This window comes from Sorghum bicolor, chromosome 1, assembly GCF_000003195.3.
Source record: "Sorghum bicolor cultivar BTx623 chromosome 1, Sorghum_bicolor_NCBIv3, whole genome shotgun sequence".
Taxonomy (NCBI): Eukaryota; Viridiplantae; Streptophyta; class Magnoliopsida; order Poales; family Poaceae; genus Sorghum; species Sorghum bicolor.
The window spans coordinates 7,796,165-7,815,215 of NC_012870.2; the positions used below are offsets into that span (position 1 = coordinate 7,796,165).

Consider the following 19,051-nt stretch of genomic DNA (forward strand, 5'->3'; position numbering starts at 1 on the left):
ATTCATTTTGTTTGGATTTAGCATAACTAACTTTATAATTTTGAAATTAAAATTCTTCCCATAATACGATATTTGACTTTTCATTTTATTCTTTAGCTATAAAATAGTTTCCAAAAGTGCAAAAAACATCTAAAATTTTAATTCAAAAACTAGTACTTTTCATGTATTTATTCTGTATATATGCTTAGGTGAAATCTAAATTTTTAACAAGGACATACTCAAAATTATGTTTTAATTCAAAACTAAATTTAAAACATTTCCCTTAATTAATAAACTTTGGATGTCCCTTGTTGCAATTTTTAAAGTAGATGATACAAATCGAGCATAACCTATTTTCCTTTGATTTAGCATCATTGATTTTATAGTTTTAAAACTAAAGTTCATCATATACTATTGTATTTGAGTAATAATTTATCCAATAATTTTTAACTATTCTAATATAAACTCGCTATTATTAGGTTTGTAATAAATTACTATCTAATAATCATAATTATATAATCATAAATAATCTAATCTAATACAAAATAAATGAATGGTCAAAGTGTATCAAATGAACTTAGATATGCCTTATAAAATAGTTCAATAATCTAATTATATAATTGTAAATAATCTAATATTTGAAGAGTGCGTCATATCAGTCTATGTCCTATAAATTGGACTAGGCAGAGTAGTTGCATAACAGTCTCCAAAAATCAGAAGAAGAAAAATGATCTAAATTCGAAGAAAAATCATCTAAATTCATGGTTCAGAAAGTAGTATTTTTATGTAATTTTTCTATACATATACTTAGGTGAATTCCAAAGTTTTTTTAACAAAAGACAGTCTCAAAAGTAAACAAAATTTTGAAATTATTTCAAATCATTTGAAACAAGCTCAATGATTTTAAAATTTATTTTGAATTGGAACTTCATTCTGATCATTATGTCTGTTGCTAAGAAACTTTGGATGTATCTTCTTGCCATTTTTTAAGTAGATACCTAAAAATCAAGTGCAGTTTGAGGAATGACCCATTCTAGATGAAGTGATGTATTATGAGTCCATTTTTTAATTGGGTGTTAGAATGAGGTAGTCCATCATCATCACACTTCTTGATTTTTTGTTTGATTTGTGAAATAGAATTTAGTTAATGAATCATCACTTTATGCTTCATAGGCTTATAAATAAAGTCATTTTATAAATTTAGATATATACGACCTCATTTAAAATGGACTAATTCTCTAAACCAAACACTGATAAATTTAGCGGAATGACTTTATTTATCAAAATAGTTCTAATTATTACCTTGCGAGAAATTGAGGTGATATGGGTCAACCAATTTTATTCAACAAAACAAAAAGAAAGAGGAGTGATAATAGCCTAACTAATTCCTCAAACCAAATACCCTATAATTGCTTAGAGCGAGGATATGTTCAGAAAGAACTCTATAATCCAAAAGGCACAGGTGTTTCTTCTGTGCATTTCACAGTGAGCTCATCATCAAAATGTAGAAAGACCAATACTCAAAGAAATGGATTTAGATTATACTAAGATGACGACGATCGATAATACATACTCTAAACTACTATTCTTGCTTCTAGTATTTGTTTGGACGGGCATTATATACGTGCAACACCAGGTGACACTAACATGAAAGTCTTGCACGTCTAACAAACCCGATGGAAGAAGATACTAAGACCGCCGTCGAAGCCGCCGCCGGTGACGCCCGGCCATTCAGTGAGGTGGAACGACTCCGCGTCCGACGAGGCGACGATCCTCTCGAACATCCCACGCAGGTATTCCACCCCTCCGCCGGGAAGGCGGCCGGCGCCGGCGGTCACGGCCCGCAGCTTCTCCAGCAACCACCCCTCCGCATCCGACGGCCGCTCCCGCCTCGTCGCGTACCCGACGCGCGTGCCCTTGCAGTACACCAGCCACTTGGGCGAGTCGAGGAGCGCGCCGCCGGGAGAGGCATTGGGCGTCCACTGGCGCTGGTACTCGAGCACGATCCTGCCCGCCGCGGCGATGTCCGCGCCGCCGAGGCCAGCCGGCAGGTCGAGGACGAGGAAGTGCTCGTCGTGGTCGTCCACTGGTTGGTCTGTGGCGGCGGGTCCGTGCTCCTGCAGGAAGAGGCGGACGCGGCGGTCACCGGCGGAGGGCACGAAGAGCGTGCCACGGACGACGGCCGATTTTGTGGTCGGCGCCGGCGGGCACGGGAGGAACGTGGAGGCGAGGACGCACCGGCGGACGTGGTTCCACCACGCAAGCCACGCGACATGGCAGCTGTAATATGTCACCTCCTCGCCGGCGGCCTCGCCAGCGCCGCCGTCTTCAACTGGCACTACTGCAGGTGGCATGGATCGCGTAGTGCGCGCGCCCGCCGCCCGCGTTCCGGGGATGGCGCGAAGAGTAGTTAGTTATGATCTACTCCCTCTATTATTTTTTATTACGCTACAAGCTCTACTTCACATATGACATACCAAGGCACCAGCGCTCAGTACTAAAAACCAAGGCGTTCTGGAGACGTGGCTTCGGACTCGTTTCAGGAAAATCGGAACTATATCGTTCACGCGAGAGTTATCTACCTGCTAACAGCATAGTTTTGTAACTTTTGTAAAAGCTGTTGGGTTAAAAAAAATAACATACTCGACCGACCGCCTCTTTTATTTGTTCAAAAAAAGTCATATAGAACCTTCAAAATAAAATCTTCATTGTCTACTCTAGGTATTCTCATATTTGAAAATAATGATTAGAGATTCAATTTCAACGAATCTCCTAATCAACAGAGATAGCTAGGCTGTGATCAGCCATCTTGGCACCATAACTCACACCCAAACGTCAAAAATCGAATCTTCATTAAAGCAACTCCAACAGTTTGGTTAAAATTACTATCCAAATTTTATAGTTTAGCCATTTTGTAAAATAGAAAACTTCTAAAAAAATGTCTTCAACAGTCTTGCAATTTCTCATCTTCATATAGCTAGTGTCCATGGTTGAGTTTATATGGTCACCTAAAATCAAGGACAGTCAGTTTTCTATTTTACAAAACCAAATAGTGTGTGTTAGAGCTTACGTTTTGCTATACAAATTTTAAAATAGCCTCCAAAACAAGAATAGCCGATCGAGCTGTTGGAGTTATTACTCTTATGTGCTCTATCTCCAAGTATCCTCAGATCTAAAAATAGTGTCTAATTGTCAAAAGATCTAATTCCGGTGAATGCTCTGATACAATATAGATCGTGATTTCCTGTAAACATGTATTCTTTGCCTTGATGGATTGCTTAAGTTAGAGTTACAGGGATGGTTCGCATGAAACTTCACATGAGAAAACTAAGGCACCCTCACATTCAGATGCCACAAACAGCCATACATTGTTTACCGAGAAAAATGGGATGCATGTAAGATTAAGGTCTATAAAAGAGTGAATGAATGCAGTGACATCCATGTTTTCTCTTGCAGTGATATCCATGTTTTGTGTATGCAATGTAGGTAGCTAAAGATGTCGTGGAAAATGACAATCCAGTCGTTTAGAAAATTCAAGAGTATTTGCTGCATCTTGGCCCCATCATTCTTTGTTTTATCTAGTTATGGAATTTGATTGATTTAATCTGAACTATGCTAGTCTATTTATTGCTGGTGGCACAAATAGGAATAAAAAAACAATCAATGCAATAATCTCTTATTTTCGTTGGCACAAATTAAATGGGTCGTGACTTATGAGGTGAAGCTTATGAAATGTTTGTCATAACAGTTATTAGATTTCATTCTTCAAGCACCACCTTAACATTTCTTATATAGCTTGAAGAAAAGCTATTTTTTGCACTCATGATTCTCTTTATAGCTTTTATCACCAAATCAATTATAAGTATTATTTCTCGTAGCGTTAGCACGGACAATATACTAGTCTAAGACCTAGTTTTATAACTTTTGTAAAAGTTGTTGATTAAAAAAATAACATACACTCGACCAACCGTCTCTTTTATTTGTTCCAAAAAAAAGTCACGCAGAACCTTCAAAACAAAATCTTTATTGTCTACTTTAGGTATTCTCATATTTGAAAATAATGGTCAAGGATTCAATTTAAACGAATCTCCTAATCAGCAGAGATAGCTAGGCTGTGGTCGGCCATCTTGGCACCATAACTCACACCCAAACGTCAAAAGTCGAATCTTCATTTCCCGTGAACCTTTAGGCGGAGGCAGGCAGGGGCAACAAGGAGTGCCAAGGGAAAAAAAAACAATGCCAAGGACACCAACACGATAGGGAGTATCAGTGGTCCACATTTCTTTACACATGGGCGCCTCCATTTTTTCTGCGTATATTGATTGCAAGTTAAGATAATTGTTGGAGTGGGATTTTTTTCTACCATTCAAATAAAAAAGGATTGAAAGTGCGTTTACCAAACTGTTGGAGCCGTTTAGAGAATAATTTCATGAGTTCTGTATAAATAGACTCTTCATTTAAGGTTTTTGAAAAGAAAGGGGAAAAAAACACCTCTCTCTATCAACTTGGTAAAACAACTATTTGTAAAAATAAGAAGGTGCTAAAACTCTCTCCATTTAGTAACTTTCTAGGTTGATGGGAAGGGCCTATCTTCCGGTGGCTCTATCTTTTTTTTTTCTACCATGGTTTTCCTATTTTTGCATGAATCCATGGAGTTCCCGACTTCCCCCGCTGCTTATCAAGCTCTCTTGTCATCTCCCCCTGAAGGCAAGAGGCCCTAGCCAACTCTAGTCACTGCCTAGCCTCTCCCTAGCCTTGCTAAAAAAGTATAGGCCACATATATTCTTACAAACAACTATAATAATCCAACATTGTTCATGGACAACATTTTTCTTTTGCACAAAGTAGTTGTCATTATATCGGGCCTTGGTCATAGGCTATATATACTTATAAGCCAAGTAACTTGTAAAAGATCCACTCAGATCTAACTAGATTTCCTTATAACAAAGTAGAAAAAACGTATCAGTCAGACGATCAGGACTCCCATCTATAACGTAACCCCTGTACTTCGGAGTATATAAGGAGTAGGGAGCCCCTGGTCAACGATGTCCATATCTTCGACAAACTAATTGTCTAATCTCTCCACAAACACCATCAACGCCACTTAGCTTGGGCGCAGGGGACATAGAAAGCTTTCTCCACTGGAAGTAGGGTACTAGGGTACTATATATGTGCCCGAAGCCGTATAAATCTGTGTCCCCTATGTTACACCTATTTTTCCCTAGCACAAAACAGCTACCTACTTGTGGGACTTAAAACTATACGACAGTAGTAATCATCGACTTCTACTACATGCATATAATGCATAGGAAAAGTCCATTACTTAAGCCGTGTTTAATTGGTGAAGGAAAAAAATTTGCGACACTGTAGCACTTTCGTTTGTTTGTGGTAATTATTGTCCAATCATGGACTAAATAGGCTCAAAAGATTTGTCTCGTAAGTTCCGACCAAACTGTGCAATTAGCTTTTATTTTCGTCTATATTTAATACTCTATGCATGCGTCTAAAGATTCGATGTGACGGGAAATCTTGAAAATTTTTAGGGTTTTGGGTGGAAGTAAACAAGGCTTTATCCTAAATCTGCGTAGACATAAATGAAACTAATACAACCATATTATAAAATACTCAATCCATCCCAAATTATAAGACATTTGACTTTTTAACACCAAGTTTGATCAATCGTCTTATTTAAAAATTTGTGTAAAATATCAATTCTTTTATTATAACTTAGTTTATTAATAAAATTTCTTTGAAAATAACTTAAATCTAACTATATTTGTATAAATTTTTAAATAAAATGAGTGGTCAAATTTGAAATAAAAAAATCAAACGTCTTAAAATTTAGATGGAGGGAGTATCACATAGTACTATTGAAGAACTGAACCTAGCTAGGCTAACCTTCGATGGAATAAAGCTAGACAGTACTTAGGATCATTAGCCAAATAATCCTAAAACACATCCTCTCATGCCGTCTTTGGTCTATCTCGATATATGATATTAATATATCTACGGATAGAACCACCTTGTTTTTTCCTTGCATGTTTCCTACAACTATGCAGCGCTAGACAAACGTCGTAAATGATTACATAGTCACCATCGTCCTGTAATAAATCAACTATTCTTTTCACAAGCGAATTGTGAATGGTAGCTCATACTGCCAACAGTAGTAGAACAATGAAAACAACACTAGAATAGACCCTACCTGCTCCTAGCCACTTGTAGCCACCCTTGACCGGCCACAGCTATAGCACTGACCAAGCCTGAGCCACCGCTGGCTTGGCTGTGGGCGTCTACGATGGCTCATGGCTGGTACATATATATAGTGGCCAGGGGCCATTATTTGCTTCCTAGAATTATAATGAAATAAAGAACAATTTGGCTCCCTGTTCATAAACTTCTGCCCCTCTGGGTTCAATTCTTTTGAAGAATTCTCCCCTCTGATGAAGCTTCAGGAGAACTTTCAGTGGAGTCTTGAACGATAGTTCGTATGCTGTATGCACTAGTCCAATTTACCATAAGCAGATTACGGCCTGCTATGTATACACTATACTGTCACCTCATAAAACACTGGAGAAGGAAATTTCTTAAAGAAATTGCAAGACTGGATATAAATAGCAAAAGACAACATCACCCGGAAAGAAACCATATAGGTCATCAACGACTGCTGATACCTATATACTTCTAAACTTCCCTGATAATGCCACAAATAGCTAGTACACACATGGTATACATACGATGAACAAACAAAACTTAAATTTCACGGCGTATAGCAGGACGACAAGAACACCAAAAAAAAAAAACCCGTACCTTTTTGAAGATTGCAGTAGCCTACGAAACTGTAGTCCACATATATAGGCTAGAGAAGGTTGTGATATTGGCACGGCTCAATCAAACACGGTGCCTGGAAACACCTCCCTGCACCTCGATCGATCGAAAGCGCAAAATTTAAGTCACCTTGCCGGGCGATGATTTGATTGAACCATGCCAACATCGCACTCTCTCAGCCAACCAAACGCACCACCTAGCAAGCTTAGCTTCTCGATCGATCGCCATGGACCCGATCGAGCTCGAGGCGAGGGAGATCGAACTTGGCTGGCAATGGAGCAAGCAGGCGAGGCAAGCAGCTGAATTAATAGACGCGCGGCGGCAACGATACGAATGGGCGTACGTACGTACGCAAGCCGGGAAAGAGAAATAATGGTTGAGCCGTCGGTGTCTCGCTCTCGCCGAAGCCTCGTCAAGAAACCAGCAGGCATCACACGGCCGGGCAAAATAATGCAAATAAAAATTTGCAGCAGGACAAGGCAAGACGTAAGGAGAAACCAGCCAATGACCTGTGCCTTGGCGATGCGTCTTTGCTCATGTAGTGGTTGATGACTTGCCGTAGCGAGCTACCGTCTCCGGTCTCCGTCTAGCCGCCCCTGCTGCCGGCCGGCCTCTATGTTTATATCCACGCGTTCCACCTGCCTGACCATCCAGCCGGACGGCCGGAGGGGAGCTGGGAGCACGCACCAGAACCGCCAACTTTTCAGCGGAATCGCCTTCGTCCCACGGTGATTTTCCCGTCTGAACTCGCGTTGTTGGCCGCCGGCGGATTGACCGCATGGAGCATCGGCAGTCGGCACTGTAATTCACCTGGTTTGGTTCGGCTAGGACCTAGTAGGACAAGGCAGGCATGCAGGCAGAGGCAGGGAGAAGATGTTGATGCTGATTGGGACATTGGGTTGCTTCATTAGTTGAGTACTCCTACGTGTACGTTGGGCGTTGCTTGTGAAGCGTGATTTGTCAAGTCAGCTGCTGGGAGACGGTACAACGAGCAAGAGTACAAGGGGTTGATGACCTGTGCCTTGAAAAGTATTGGTATTTAGAGCTGGAGATAGCTTAAACTATAGTGCATTTGCAACTACTTCCCACTGGCGCTCTGCTCTTAGTGTGATCAGGGCAAAGAATTGAGCATTTTCCATCCACCTCGTCGACCTGAAAAATGCCACTGGTGAAAAGTTGAGTGATCATTTTAGCTCGTAAAATATACCGTAATTAGTATAAGATAAGATTAGCAGCAAGGAATGTAGTGGCTCTGGCTACTATCCTATATTGATACCATGGATCTTGTGATCTCAAACCCCCCATGCTGCTAGGTGCTAGCATTGAACACACGGTGTCGTCTCCCGTACAGGGGCACTGTTCCACGGTCTTCTTTCGGGCAGTACGATAACGTGCCGGATTCTCGTAGTCCCGGGCCATAACCATGGATGCTTCAGCGTAGGCTGGTCACATCGCCATTTTAAGGCGCCGCAGGAGCTTGAAAGGGATAGATATAATGAAGCACTTCCATTACAAGTGTACAGGATTGGATGCAAGAGGCAAGGTAAATTAACGCACTTGAATCCACACATTAAAATCAACCAATTTTTAGACGCGAGCGTGATTGCAACAGATTTGTCATTACTACCCAAAGGAGCATTATTTCCGGTTGGAGCATTCGATTACTGATTTACTGTGCATTGATGGAGCGCACATATACGCTGAAAATGCACTTGTTGTTGCTATAGCTATATATATACTACTATATCATATAATAGCGCGAAAAATATTGCCTAAAAGTTTTATATATTTACACAAAAGAAAAGTCAAAAGAGTGATTCACAGGACCATGGTAGTCATCAATATCTAAACAAATAGCATCACGATAGTACGTGTGCTAGCTGTTTGACAATAATCAATGATGCATGGGTTGAGAATCTCAAACAAAATAAGATACCATCAAGAACGAAAAGGCTAGCTAGGTGGAGACCGTTGAACGAAATCGGTTGTGTGTAACAATTCTCTAATGACAATTTGTGCGTACCGTACCAAGATCAAGAGGATTAAAGAAAAATCCCGTGCTTGCTTGCCTCATCATGCAACTAGTCATGGATTTGGATTAGGAGAAAAGCGCCAAGCTGGCGGCAAGATAGGCAAACGAATATGCTACCGGTGCCTGACTATATACTAATTCCATGCATGTATGAGTTCCCGGCTGTGTGCACCGTACGTGTGTACAATATAATGTAAGCTTAGTATCTATACATATCTTGATTTGGTTGCTAAAAGATTTGGGTTTTGTATATTTTTGACCTTTATTATTATGCTATTGTTAGATGAGAAATACTACCTCTGCTCATAATTACAGTAGATGACATCAAATTTGACCCTGTCGTTAGTTCTTTTGCTTTTCCAGCAAAAGTTACCTAGTAATTACGACCGGAGGCAGCAGGCAAGGCTATCCAAGAGTAAAAAAGGGCATTTGCGGCTAAAGCCTTGTTTAGTTCTCAAAAAATTTTACAAATTTTTTCAGATTCTCTTTCAAATTAAATCTTTAAACGTATGCATTGAGTATTAAATATAGACAAAAATAAAAACTAATTGCACAGTTGGTCGGAATTGACGAGACGGATCTTTTGAGCATAGTTAGTTCATGATTGGACAATATTTATCAAATACAAATAAAAGTGGTACAATATCGATTTTCCAAAAAAATTTGGAACTATGTTTAGTTGGCAAAATTTTAGGTTTTTGGCTACTGTAGCACTTTCGTTTTTATTTGACAAACATTGTCCAATCATAGAGTAACTAGGCTCAAAAAATTCATCTCACAAATTACAGATAAACTGCTGGATGCTGTCGCATCGAGTGGTTAACCTTACGCTTGGCATATGATTCATACTAGTCCCCCTGCCTCTAAATATCTGTCACCATAGTTTGTGTATAGATAACTGTAACTTAATATATATAAAGTATGTGTAACATTTCTATCTTTAAATAAATTATTTTAAAAAACTAGATTCAGATATTTATCTAATGATACTAATTATATATTGTAAATATTAATTAATTAAAGTTATTTTTCGAGGAGCAAAAACAAACAGCATCTAGAAACGAAGGGAATACATCATAAAAGGTGGTTATTATACGACAGTAGGGAGATCCAACCTAAACAATGCATTACCTGTTGCTTTGATGGCCCTTGCGCCCAGCCATCCAAATCCGTCTACAGTCATAGTTTGAGGGATGCATATCCGGGACCAACGGTTTATCTCAAAAGTGTTAAAAGGATGTGTTTGGTCCCTGACTAAAAATTAGTCCTGGATTTTAAATACCAAACACGAGAGCTAATGATGAACTAATGAGAACAAATCGGACTAGTTATTGGTGGTAAGGGGCCAATTGCTCTTATTAGCCTATGTTTAATCGATTACATATGGTGGGTTATTTTTTTTTGAGATCATGGTGGGCTCAATTTTAGTACCAGGATCTAAACACTCTCAAAGTTCACTTCCAATTGTAACTGTTTGTTTTTTATTTAAAAAATAGGGGAACGCTAAAGAAATTTTAAAAGTGTTTTTTCAATGTGATGAACATAAAAAAGATACATATTAGATTAATAGAGTATCATATGTGGCCATATCTCACATCATAGAGGGACTAAGAATAAAGAATTTATATATCGAAAACCCAATGCTAGTGGAAAAGTACCACTCATCGACACCCCTCATTCTCCTCTTCTCACTAGTACCCACTGACATGACCTTGTAGCGTCGTTCTTGAACCAGAAATCAAGAGCCATGATGAGTGCTCACATATGTTTTTGATCCTACTCTAATGAGGATAAGGAAGCCATGGGTGCCTTCCCCTTCTCCACTCTAGCCTCCTCATCTCCAGTTCCCCACATGCCCTCCTCATGATGACTGTGAGGTCAAGACAACGAGGATCAGTGAGAGGAATGTGGAAGGATGAGGATGATGGGTGGGGTACATCACCTTGCATTGAGAGATATAGATAGCAGGTTTTGTGGAGAGAAGGAAAGGTGGCTCACAGAAGGACCCAACAATGGGTAACGTAGCAAACCTACTTGAGTGTCTCAAAACTGAGACCCGCGCGCCACATCAGCAAAATCACCTTGGAAACCTCTTTTAAACTTATGTTGAGGGTTTGCTCGGTTTTGAGAGTTATTTAGGTGTATGATACTATGATGTCTAGTTTTTAGCAAAGACACCTTGAAAACCAGTTTTTGAGCTATCACATGGGGGTATTTTTCTAATTTAGAGAATTGGGGATGTATGTTGTTTGGTTTTGACTCCATGAGGTTCATATTTTGTGACAAGTCCAGGGGGACGAAATGGACTTCACTCTTTTTTAGATCTTTGGTTGGCAATAAACTAGTGGAATGGCATCACCTAGTTGTTAGAATGGCAAGTGCAAGACTAAACACTAGTTGAGAAGACACCCTTATATGGGCCTTTCATCAAAATGGTCTGTTCAATGTGTAAGAAGCTCCTAGACACAATGATGGGGTAAGAAATGTGCCATATGAAAGTAGTTAAAAGTGAAGGAAGCCATCCTATCAAAAAGATAACTTAATGAGGAGGTGGAACTGGAATTAAAACAAGAATGCTAATTTGTACTAATAACTATTCAACCATTTTTCGATCTGATTGAATTTGGTAGGTTCACTTAGGGTAGTGCACGTTTCCATAATGTCTAGGTCCACCCCCAATGCCACGTGATGCAAAATTCAGCGAATTGTAGGTGCAGATTCTACAATAGGATATGTGTCTAATTATCTGTCTCATCAAACTTTGGTGGTGGTTTTTAACACTCATAATTTCTTATCAGGTTTGTTGTCTTGAAATCAGTCTCGTGCTAGTTATTTTTATAAGATTAAATTATTGCAATGCTTTGAAAAATGCTAAGGCCATATTGGTTTTCCATTATTAAATTAAAAACAAATAAATGCAAACTTGACTTCAGTTGAGCTACATTTTTCTGTAAGAAATTAGAGCCAATATAGAGATTATGAATATGATTTGTTCATTAATTGTTTCTAATTCTTCTGAAGATGCTAAATCTTATAATGGAAAATTTCATAACGATTTTTTTTTTAAGATTTCGGGGTGCATACACTCAATTTTGGACAAGATATCTCCGAGAGCCCAAACAAGGCCTGGCTTCAACGTCCATGAAGATAATGGGCCTTGGTTTCAACAACCCCATGAAGATAATGCATGTCACGCCGGCCCAATCTCACACTGACTGAGGAGCACAATTCCTTCCAGGACCCCAGAAGATTCGGCCTTCCACGGGTAGCAGCCGTCACGCACTGGAGTAAGCGCCGCCGGCGGCCGGAACAACCCCCGATCTCGACGGCAGAGCGAGAGAGCGATGGCGCTGACCAACTTCATCGTTACGGTGGCCGTGGTCGGCGCGGGGGTGCTCCTCTTCACCACCGACATCCGCAGGTCTGGCGCCCTCTTCCGCCGCAACGCGCGCCAGCTCCGGCAGTGGCTTGAGGAGGACACGGCCTCCGCCGCGTCCAAGTAAGTTGCTTGTGGTGCCGTGCGCCGGCCCCATCCCTTCTTGCTTGGCGCTGTTCTTACCGTGTTATTTAGATGGAATGAGAGGTTAACTTGTTCCGGATTCTCTGAACTGTCGAGGTATCTGTTTAGGTTTAGGGGTCGTTTCGGAATCGAGTTACTCAGATGGTAACTAGAGAGATAATGAGCGATTTGAATTTATTCTTCCTATTGGATGGTCGTAAATTTTGAATGGCTGTTTGAGCGGTGGATTATAGTATAATCGCTTCACATTTGCTAGGCAATCATGCAAAAGTTATTTAAGTGGTGGATCATTGGAGAATCTGTTTGGTCTATTGGAAGCATAGCACATCTAACTGTTGGGTTTTGGATGTATACCAGCTTAGAATTCTGATCCATGTGTTTTACCAAACAATGAGCATGAGAAGAATTGATCTGGGGAGCCTTTTCTGAATCTGCAGAGTTTATTTGGTGGCCGATGCCAAAGGTTTTTCCCTATCAAATTCCTTGGGATGAGTTTCGCCACTTCATCATATTTGTGATTCTGCAGTATTCTGACGAGGTCGGAGAGACACGTCTTTTGCCACTTGCATTCAAATAGCGGTAGCCATCCAATTAACAAAGTAGCTCAAATTACACCACAGATGTAATGGGTTGGTTAGGCTTGGGCTTTGTTTGGCTGAATTCAGGCTGGGCACAGCTTGGGCTGGCCAAGGCTTTGATCCACCATTTGTTCCTGCCTTCCCGGACAAATCAACAAACGGTATTACAATTTTCTGAGAATATATAACTATGTAGAAGCTTCCAATTTCTCTATTTCTGTTTTGGCACATTTCCAATATGCATCTGGAATATGTACATAACATTGCACTGAAATCTGAATACACCAACATGTGTGTATACAACACTACTTAATACTAGTGCCACTGCCACTATATATTGAATTCCAGCAATCTGTTTAACTTATACCTAGTGTTGTTTGAATCAGTCCAGAAATGAAAAGACCAGCTATGTTATACTTTTGAAGTTGTATCTGAGTGAGTCTTACCCTACTGCTGTGTAGTTGTTGTGTGATGTAGCTTTTGCATCAGAAAGAATTGATACCTTTTGCAGTAGCATGGAGCAAATGTTTCTTATGGTTTTTTCTTTTGACCTTAACTGGTATTCATGTTTTTCAGCTGCTATGCTACTGAGTTACAGGATGCTTTCTGCACTTTATTTACTTCCTAAGTTATATCAAACAACATTGCAGGTCTGCAAAAGAAGCAGCTCCCAAGAAACTTGACTCAACGGTCCCCAAGGAGAAGCCAAATGAAGACGGTCACTGATTGGAGTTGTTTATATGAATCATGAATGGTATAACCCCTACTTAAAGTCGTTCAAGTTTTGTTTTCTACAATTACTGTGCTAGAAACTTGTAGCTCTTAAGTAGATGCACAGCAAAATCATGTTTCTGTTTGAACATAAATATATTTGGCCTCTGTGGAACAGCTGAATATGGTATTATGTTTTGCTTGTAAGGATCTAAAGCTCTTAGCTAATCTACACGTGTCCTGGTAGATTTGATATTTGGATGACTTACCCAGTAAGACAGATATATGAAATGCTTCTACGAAGCATTTTTAGGATCTTCCTTTTTACTTTCAGCAACCATATAGCTATTTGATTTATTTTAGTGAATCATTGTTAAGTCCAGATCCCGATATCAATGGTTAGTTATCGGGGAAACAAATACTCACTGTCAACAATGCTTCAAATGGTTTCTCTATGAGTAAACCATCGATGCTACTTTTCCAGTGTGCACATATATATATGTTGGGTAGTTCAAACAGTATTTGACCTTTGCCTATCAGAATATAGATGGATTAACTGAATAATTCTATTAAACTCGTAACTCAAATTTTGTTGCTGTTATACTGTGCCCACAAATTGCAATATTGCGCTAACTACTGCTGGGCCCTGTTCAATCTGAAGCAGTCAATTTAAATGAAGGAAAGCATGCCTTTGAATGCAACCTGTTCGCGAAGTACTGCTACAACTCCATAGTGAAAACTTGAAACTTGTTAGATCTGTACTGTTACACATTGCTGTTTACAGAAATATCATCGAGGGAAGTTACGTGCCTATTTGGACATTTGGTGGTCAGCGTGTACGGGGCAGTAGTACCCAAAGTGGTAGGTCCTTTGTGACACTGCTCGCTTAACATCTGTCTTCCGAGTGGTTATTCTTGAGCAGGAGAGGAAATCGTCGGCATTCTGCTCTGCATCTGATAGAGGTGACGCAACCTGCGACAGCTGCCGGGTGGACCGGCTGATTGGTGGAGAGGTGAGCAGCCACTGTACCCGAAGGCAAGGCTTGGTTGGTGGTTGCAACTTGGGTATCACCCAGTCAGGGAGGCAGGCAGTACACCATCCAATCGTCCGTCCCGGTGGTGGTGTTGATGGCTGCTCCAGTGCAATGCTGTGCGAGAGGGACATGGAATCACTTGAGGTTGCATTAGCAACTTTCAACATGGCGATAGCGCGCCTGACAAGTTGGTTGTTGGTTCAGTTAGGTTTGCAATCATCGTGCGATTGCGGTTGCGGCCCTTGCAAATCATCACGCGTCCAGTCCAGTCCAGGGCTGAGGAGGACGACCGGCGGGTGTACGAACGACGGGCTAGTAGTGAGTTTTTGTGTATGGTTGGCACAGCAAATCTGAGGAGATCATTCATGCCTTGTCGATTCAGAGCCGGCGGGCAGCGCGGAAATGGAAAGCCAGATCGCATCGACGCACAACGTCAGCGTCATCGTACAAACAAGGTGCACAGACAACGTGTCAAATTCGAAGGATCGAGGACATCTCTACGGTACGCTCCCTCCTAAACCCAGGTGTTTAGCGTGCGTGTTGAGCGGTTGTGCCGCACTTAAGGCCACTCCCAATGCTAGAAACTACATATAGTTTCTATACCCATTAATTTCTATAGACACTATATATAGAAACTATGGTCCCAATGGGTAGTTTCTATAGAATATTTTTATATCCAATCACATTCATTCTCTCTCCATTTTTAGCCAATCATATCACTTCATGTGTTGGATTTTGTGTAGACATGGTTTCTAACTTAGATTAGTTTCTATGATTTTTAATCCCTCTCTTCAATAACTATATTGTCACATCAGCAAAATACTTAGGTGGCACTACAATTAATGTCTATAGAAACTATAATGATTTCTGCATTGGTAGTGCTCTAACCGACCCTTCAACAAAGCGCACGGCTCCATTTCCATGTCGATACGACAACCCACCGCATGCTCTGGAGCGTCGACCGTCCATCCAATCCGTCATTGACTCGCTGTCCAATGACTCAACGAGAAGGCGAGAGGCCCGCATTGATGGAATGGAACGGCTCCTCACAAATCTACTGGGCTACTGGCGCGCGCACGCGCGCACGCACGTGTCCATGTCCGCGTGCGGCCCGCTCCATCGCAGTGGTAGCACCCATCGGCGGGACGGCCGGGCACCCAACCACCATTTCCCGCATTTAACTGCCAAAATCAGCCACGCCGTTCGGATCTCCCGACGGCGCACGCGGCCACCCGCGCTTCACTTGCTCTCCCGCAATCGCCAACGGGCGGACGGTCCCAATTGATTGGGCTCTCCCACCGCGCGTACGCGCACCGTACCACGGGCCGGCCTAGAGCTTTGCTGCTGGCCTGTTCCTTTCAACGTTTCAGCTGCTGCTCTCGCGGTCTCGCCTCACGGAGTCACACGGGTCACGAGGAAACAGGAAGAATTTGCTGGTGGAGGAAGAGGGAGCCTTGCCAGCGGGTAATGGCTACTTTCTCTTTATACCAAATCCACAGTCAGTGTCTCCAAATGAGTAACTCCAAATGTTAGCAGTACGTGTATCATGGAGCTGAATAATTGGCACTCATGAGATTTTTTATCTAATTATTATAAATACATGTGCCTTATGGCACCAAATAATCTAACAGTTCATATACGGCGATTAGGATTTCACACACACAGAGTTGATGATTACACAAGAGATCGATGCTATAACAACTTAACTAATATTTGATGAGGTCAAATGAGAAACTCATAATACATTTATGTAGAGTAAAGCTAAACATCACTAGAGTGATCCAAGGCCTACTATCACTCGATTTTTTCGGTCAATCCAAGAATGCTACATAGTCTTCTTCCCTTAATTTGACAAGGTTAGGATAAGGATTGGAGTTTCAAGGGCTTACCTGAATTTGGTGGGCTTAGAATGATTGCTGGGGAAGATGGCTGGTTTGGTGGTGGTGGCAGGCACGAGGACAGTGTAGAGAGAGGCGGCGATGTTGTCACCGGTCGGGCAGTGGGGCAAGGGTGGCGACGCAACGGAGATGGCCCGATAACCTCCAGCGGCAGTTGGGTGGGACAAGGATGGGAGTGCGATAGAGATAGCCCAACGACAGCAGCCGGGTTAGTGTGGCGGTGATCAAAGGTGTTGACGAAGGCAGTAGGGTGTCGTAGGAGCTAGCCAAGAGGCGGCGACAGCGAGGGAGGAGTTCTTGGCCGATGAGGAGCATGCGGATTTAGGACTAGGCCATGGTGGTTGGCAGTGGATGAGCCATTAGAGCAGAGTGGGGCTGGTTGGAGTGTATTATTTGAGTGGTTCTAGTGGAATCGTGAAGAGCAACCCAAGTGTTAGTCTAGCTTGCCATGCTAGTTATCTCGTGAACTATCAAGTGTGGACTCACCATAACATGGACATAGGTTTCCAACAACTGAACCTTAGGGATATATCTTGTGTCAACTCTTGTCTCATATGGTTTGCAATCTACTCACTCTTGCAATTACTTTCCTATACTTGTTGTGTGGTAGTTGCTTGACTAGCCTAGAGTAGTAGTAGTGGTAGCTGTAACTAGCAGTAGTTGCTTTTATTAGTAGCTCTTATTACTCGTAGCTAGTTTTTGTGCTCATGGTAGTTTGTTTGCTTGTGTGAGATAGACTAAAGACCTACTAGCTTTGTGTAGGAGCTTGCTTTGGGTGACTTAGAGCTAGTGCAAAGTAGAAGGAATTAGGACCTCATATTATACTTGTCACTTTGCTCTAGTCTTAGTGGCTTTGTAGAGAATTTTTTATAGGCTATTCAACCCCTCTAGCCATCCAGACCCTATCGCTCTTCCACTCAAAATACTTCATGTGATACAAGGTTACTTAGTTGGAAGGAGATCCTATTGCTATTATTTGAGTGACTAATCAAGTGGAACTAGGTGGTGATTTGCATGTGTGGTTGCTTGTAACTCTTGGATCTTGTCGGTTTGTAGATGGCTTGGTGATTGTGTCTCCATGGAGCTCGCAAGAAGTTTGTGCGGTGCTCCGGAGAAGGCTTTATGAGGGGCTATTGAGCTCATCCTCACTGGAGGAAGGTGAAGAGCATCTCTAGTAATAATCAAGGCTTGTTTGGGTATCTAGCTTATTTGTTCAGCTCTTGATTTAGTGCTCAAGTTGGAGCCTACCTCGAGGGGTAATCCAAAGCTTGCAGGCTTTGGAGCTAGCAAGAGGAGCATCAATCCTAGAACTTGCCTCAGTGTGAATTAAGTGACCGACAAGTCATTGAAGTATCGAACCATGGGAAAAACATCATGTTCATCCTCTACATTGTGGTTTGCATATCTAAAACAATTTACTTCATTGCTATATATCATGCTCGTGTTGTTGAGCTTGTGCCTAGTGTGGTGGCTTGTCTGTGTAGCTTCTAGTTGGTAGTTACCATTTTCTCACTAGTATGTGTAGTAGCTCCCGCTTGTCTTTGTTCTAGTGTCTTAGGTTGTTTGATCTCGCCTATTAGAATTGTTAGGTAAGCTTCCACTAGCTCAGTGCCCTACTAGTTTGTTAGTTATACCTTTTTGTTAGGGTGCTAGCCAATTTTGGATAGAGGGATTTAGTCGAGGCTACACCGTTAGTTCACTTCTGCTTTTTAAATTGGCTAGCTCTTGCGATCAATTTTTAGAAATGACTATATTCAGCCCTCTCTAGTCGTCCATCTTGATCCTACACACACATCATCTCCCACTAATAGTCATGTCATCCCACTAACTTTCAATCAACTTATTAATGCAAGCTATCCACATCATCGATCTTCTCTTAATTCTATTCCAAATTCTTTGCAATCCCTGCAGGAATGTGCTCCTAGTTTATTTAAATGATTCTCTCCCATACATAAACAACCTTGTTTCTTTAGCACATTTCTATTTCCAATTAATGAAATTAGAAATTTAACATGACTAAGGCCACAAGTCTTTCAGAAGTCTTGCACATGATTTGTGATGTTTTCAAAAGGGAGCCCCGATCCAGCCCCGACATGGCATCAATGGGTTTCCCCAAAAGATGGGGCAGAAGAAAAGAGGCACGCACAATTTGCACGTACATGCCAGCCAACTATGTGGCCACACTTGTACGGGAGTATACATTCCCCTTTTAGCCTTACTATATGCTATATGTATGCCAATATTTACCAATATACTCAATCCATTCCAAATTGTAAGTCGTTTGACTTTTTTAATATCAAGTTTGACCACTCGTCTTATTCAAAGTTTTATACAAAATATTACTTTTTTTTGTTGTGTATTGGTTTATTAATAAAAGTTCTTCAAGAGTGACTTAAATTTGACTATATTTGCACAAATTTTTTTGAATAAGACAAGTGGTCAAACTTGGGGTAAAAAAAGTCAAACGACTTACAA

The 19,051-nt window shown here is 41.2% G+C and overlaps 2 protein-coding genes across 2 annotated transcripts; one reads left to right on the forward strand and one right to left on the reverse strand.

Moving 5' to 3' along the window:
• LOC8059947 (protein MIZU-KUSSEI 1) lies at positions 1,407 to 7,638 on the reverse strand. Its single transcript, XM_021451906.1, has 2 exons — positions 6,787 to 7,638; positions 1,407 to 6,509 (listed from the first exon to the last, which is right to left on the reverse strand). Exon 2 carries the CDS (start codon positions 2,331 to 2,333, stop codon positions 1,644 to 1,646), a length of 690 nt encoding a protein of 229 aa, XP_021307581.1. The 5' UTR covers positions 2,334 to 6,509; positions 6,787 to 7,638; the 3' UTR covers positions 1,407 to 1,643.
• Positions 12,045 to 13,958, forward strand: LOC8060523. Its single transcript, XM_002463886.2, has 2 exons — positions 12,045 to 12,335; positions 13,585 to 13,958. The coding sequence occupies exons 1-2, from the start codon at positions 12,181 to 12,183 to the stop codon at positions 13,658 to 13,660; spliced, it is 231 nt and encodes a 76-aa protein (XP_002463931.1). The 5' UTR covers positions 12,045 to 12,180; the 3' UTR covers positions 13,661 to 13,958.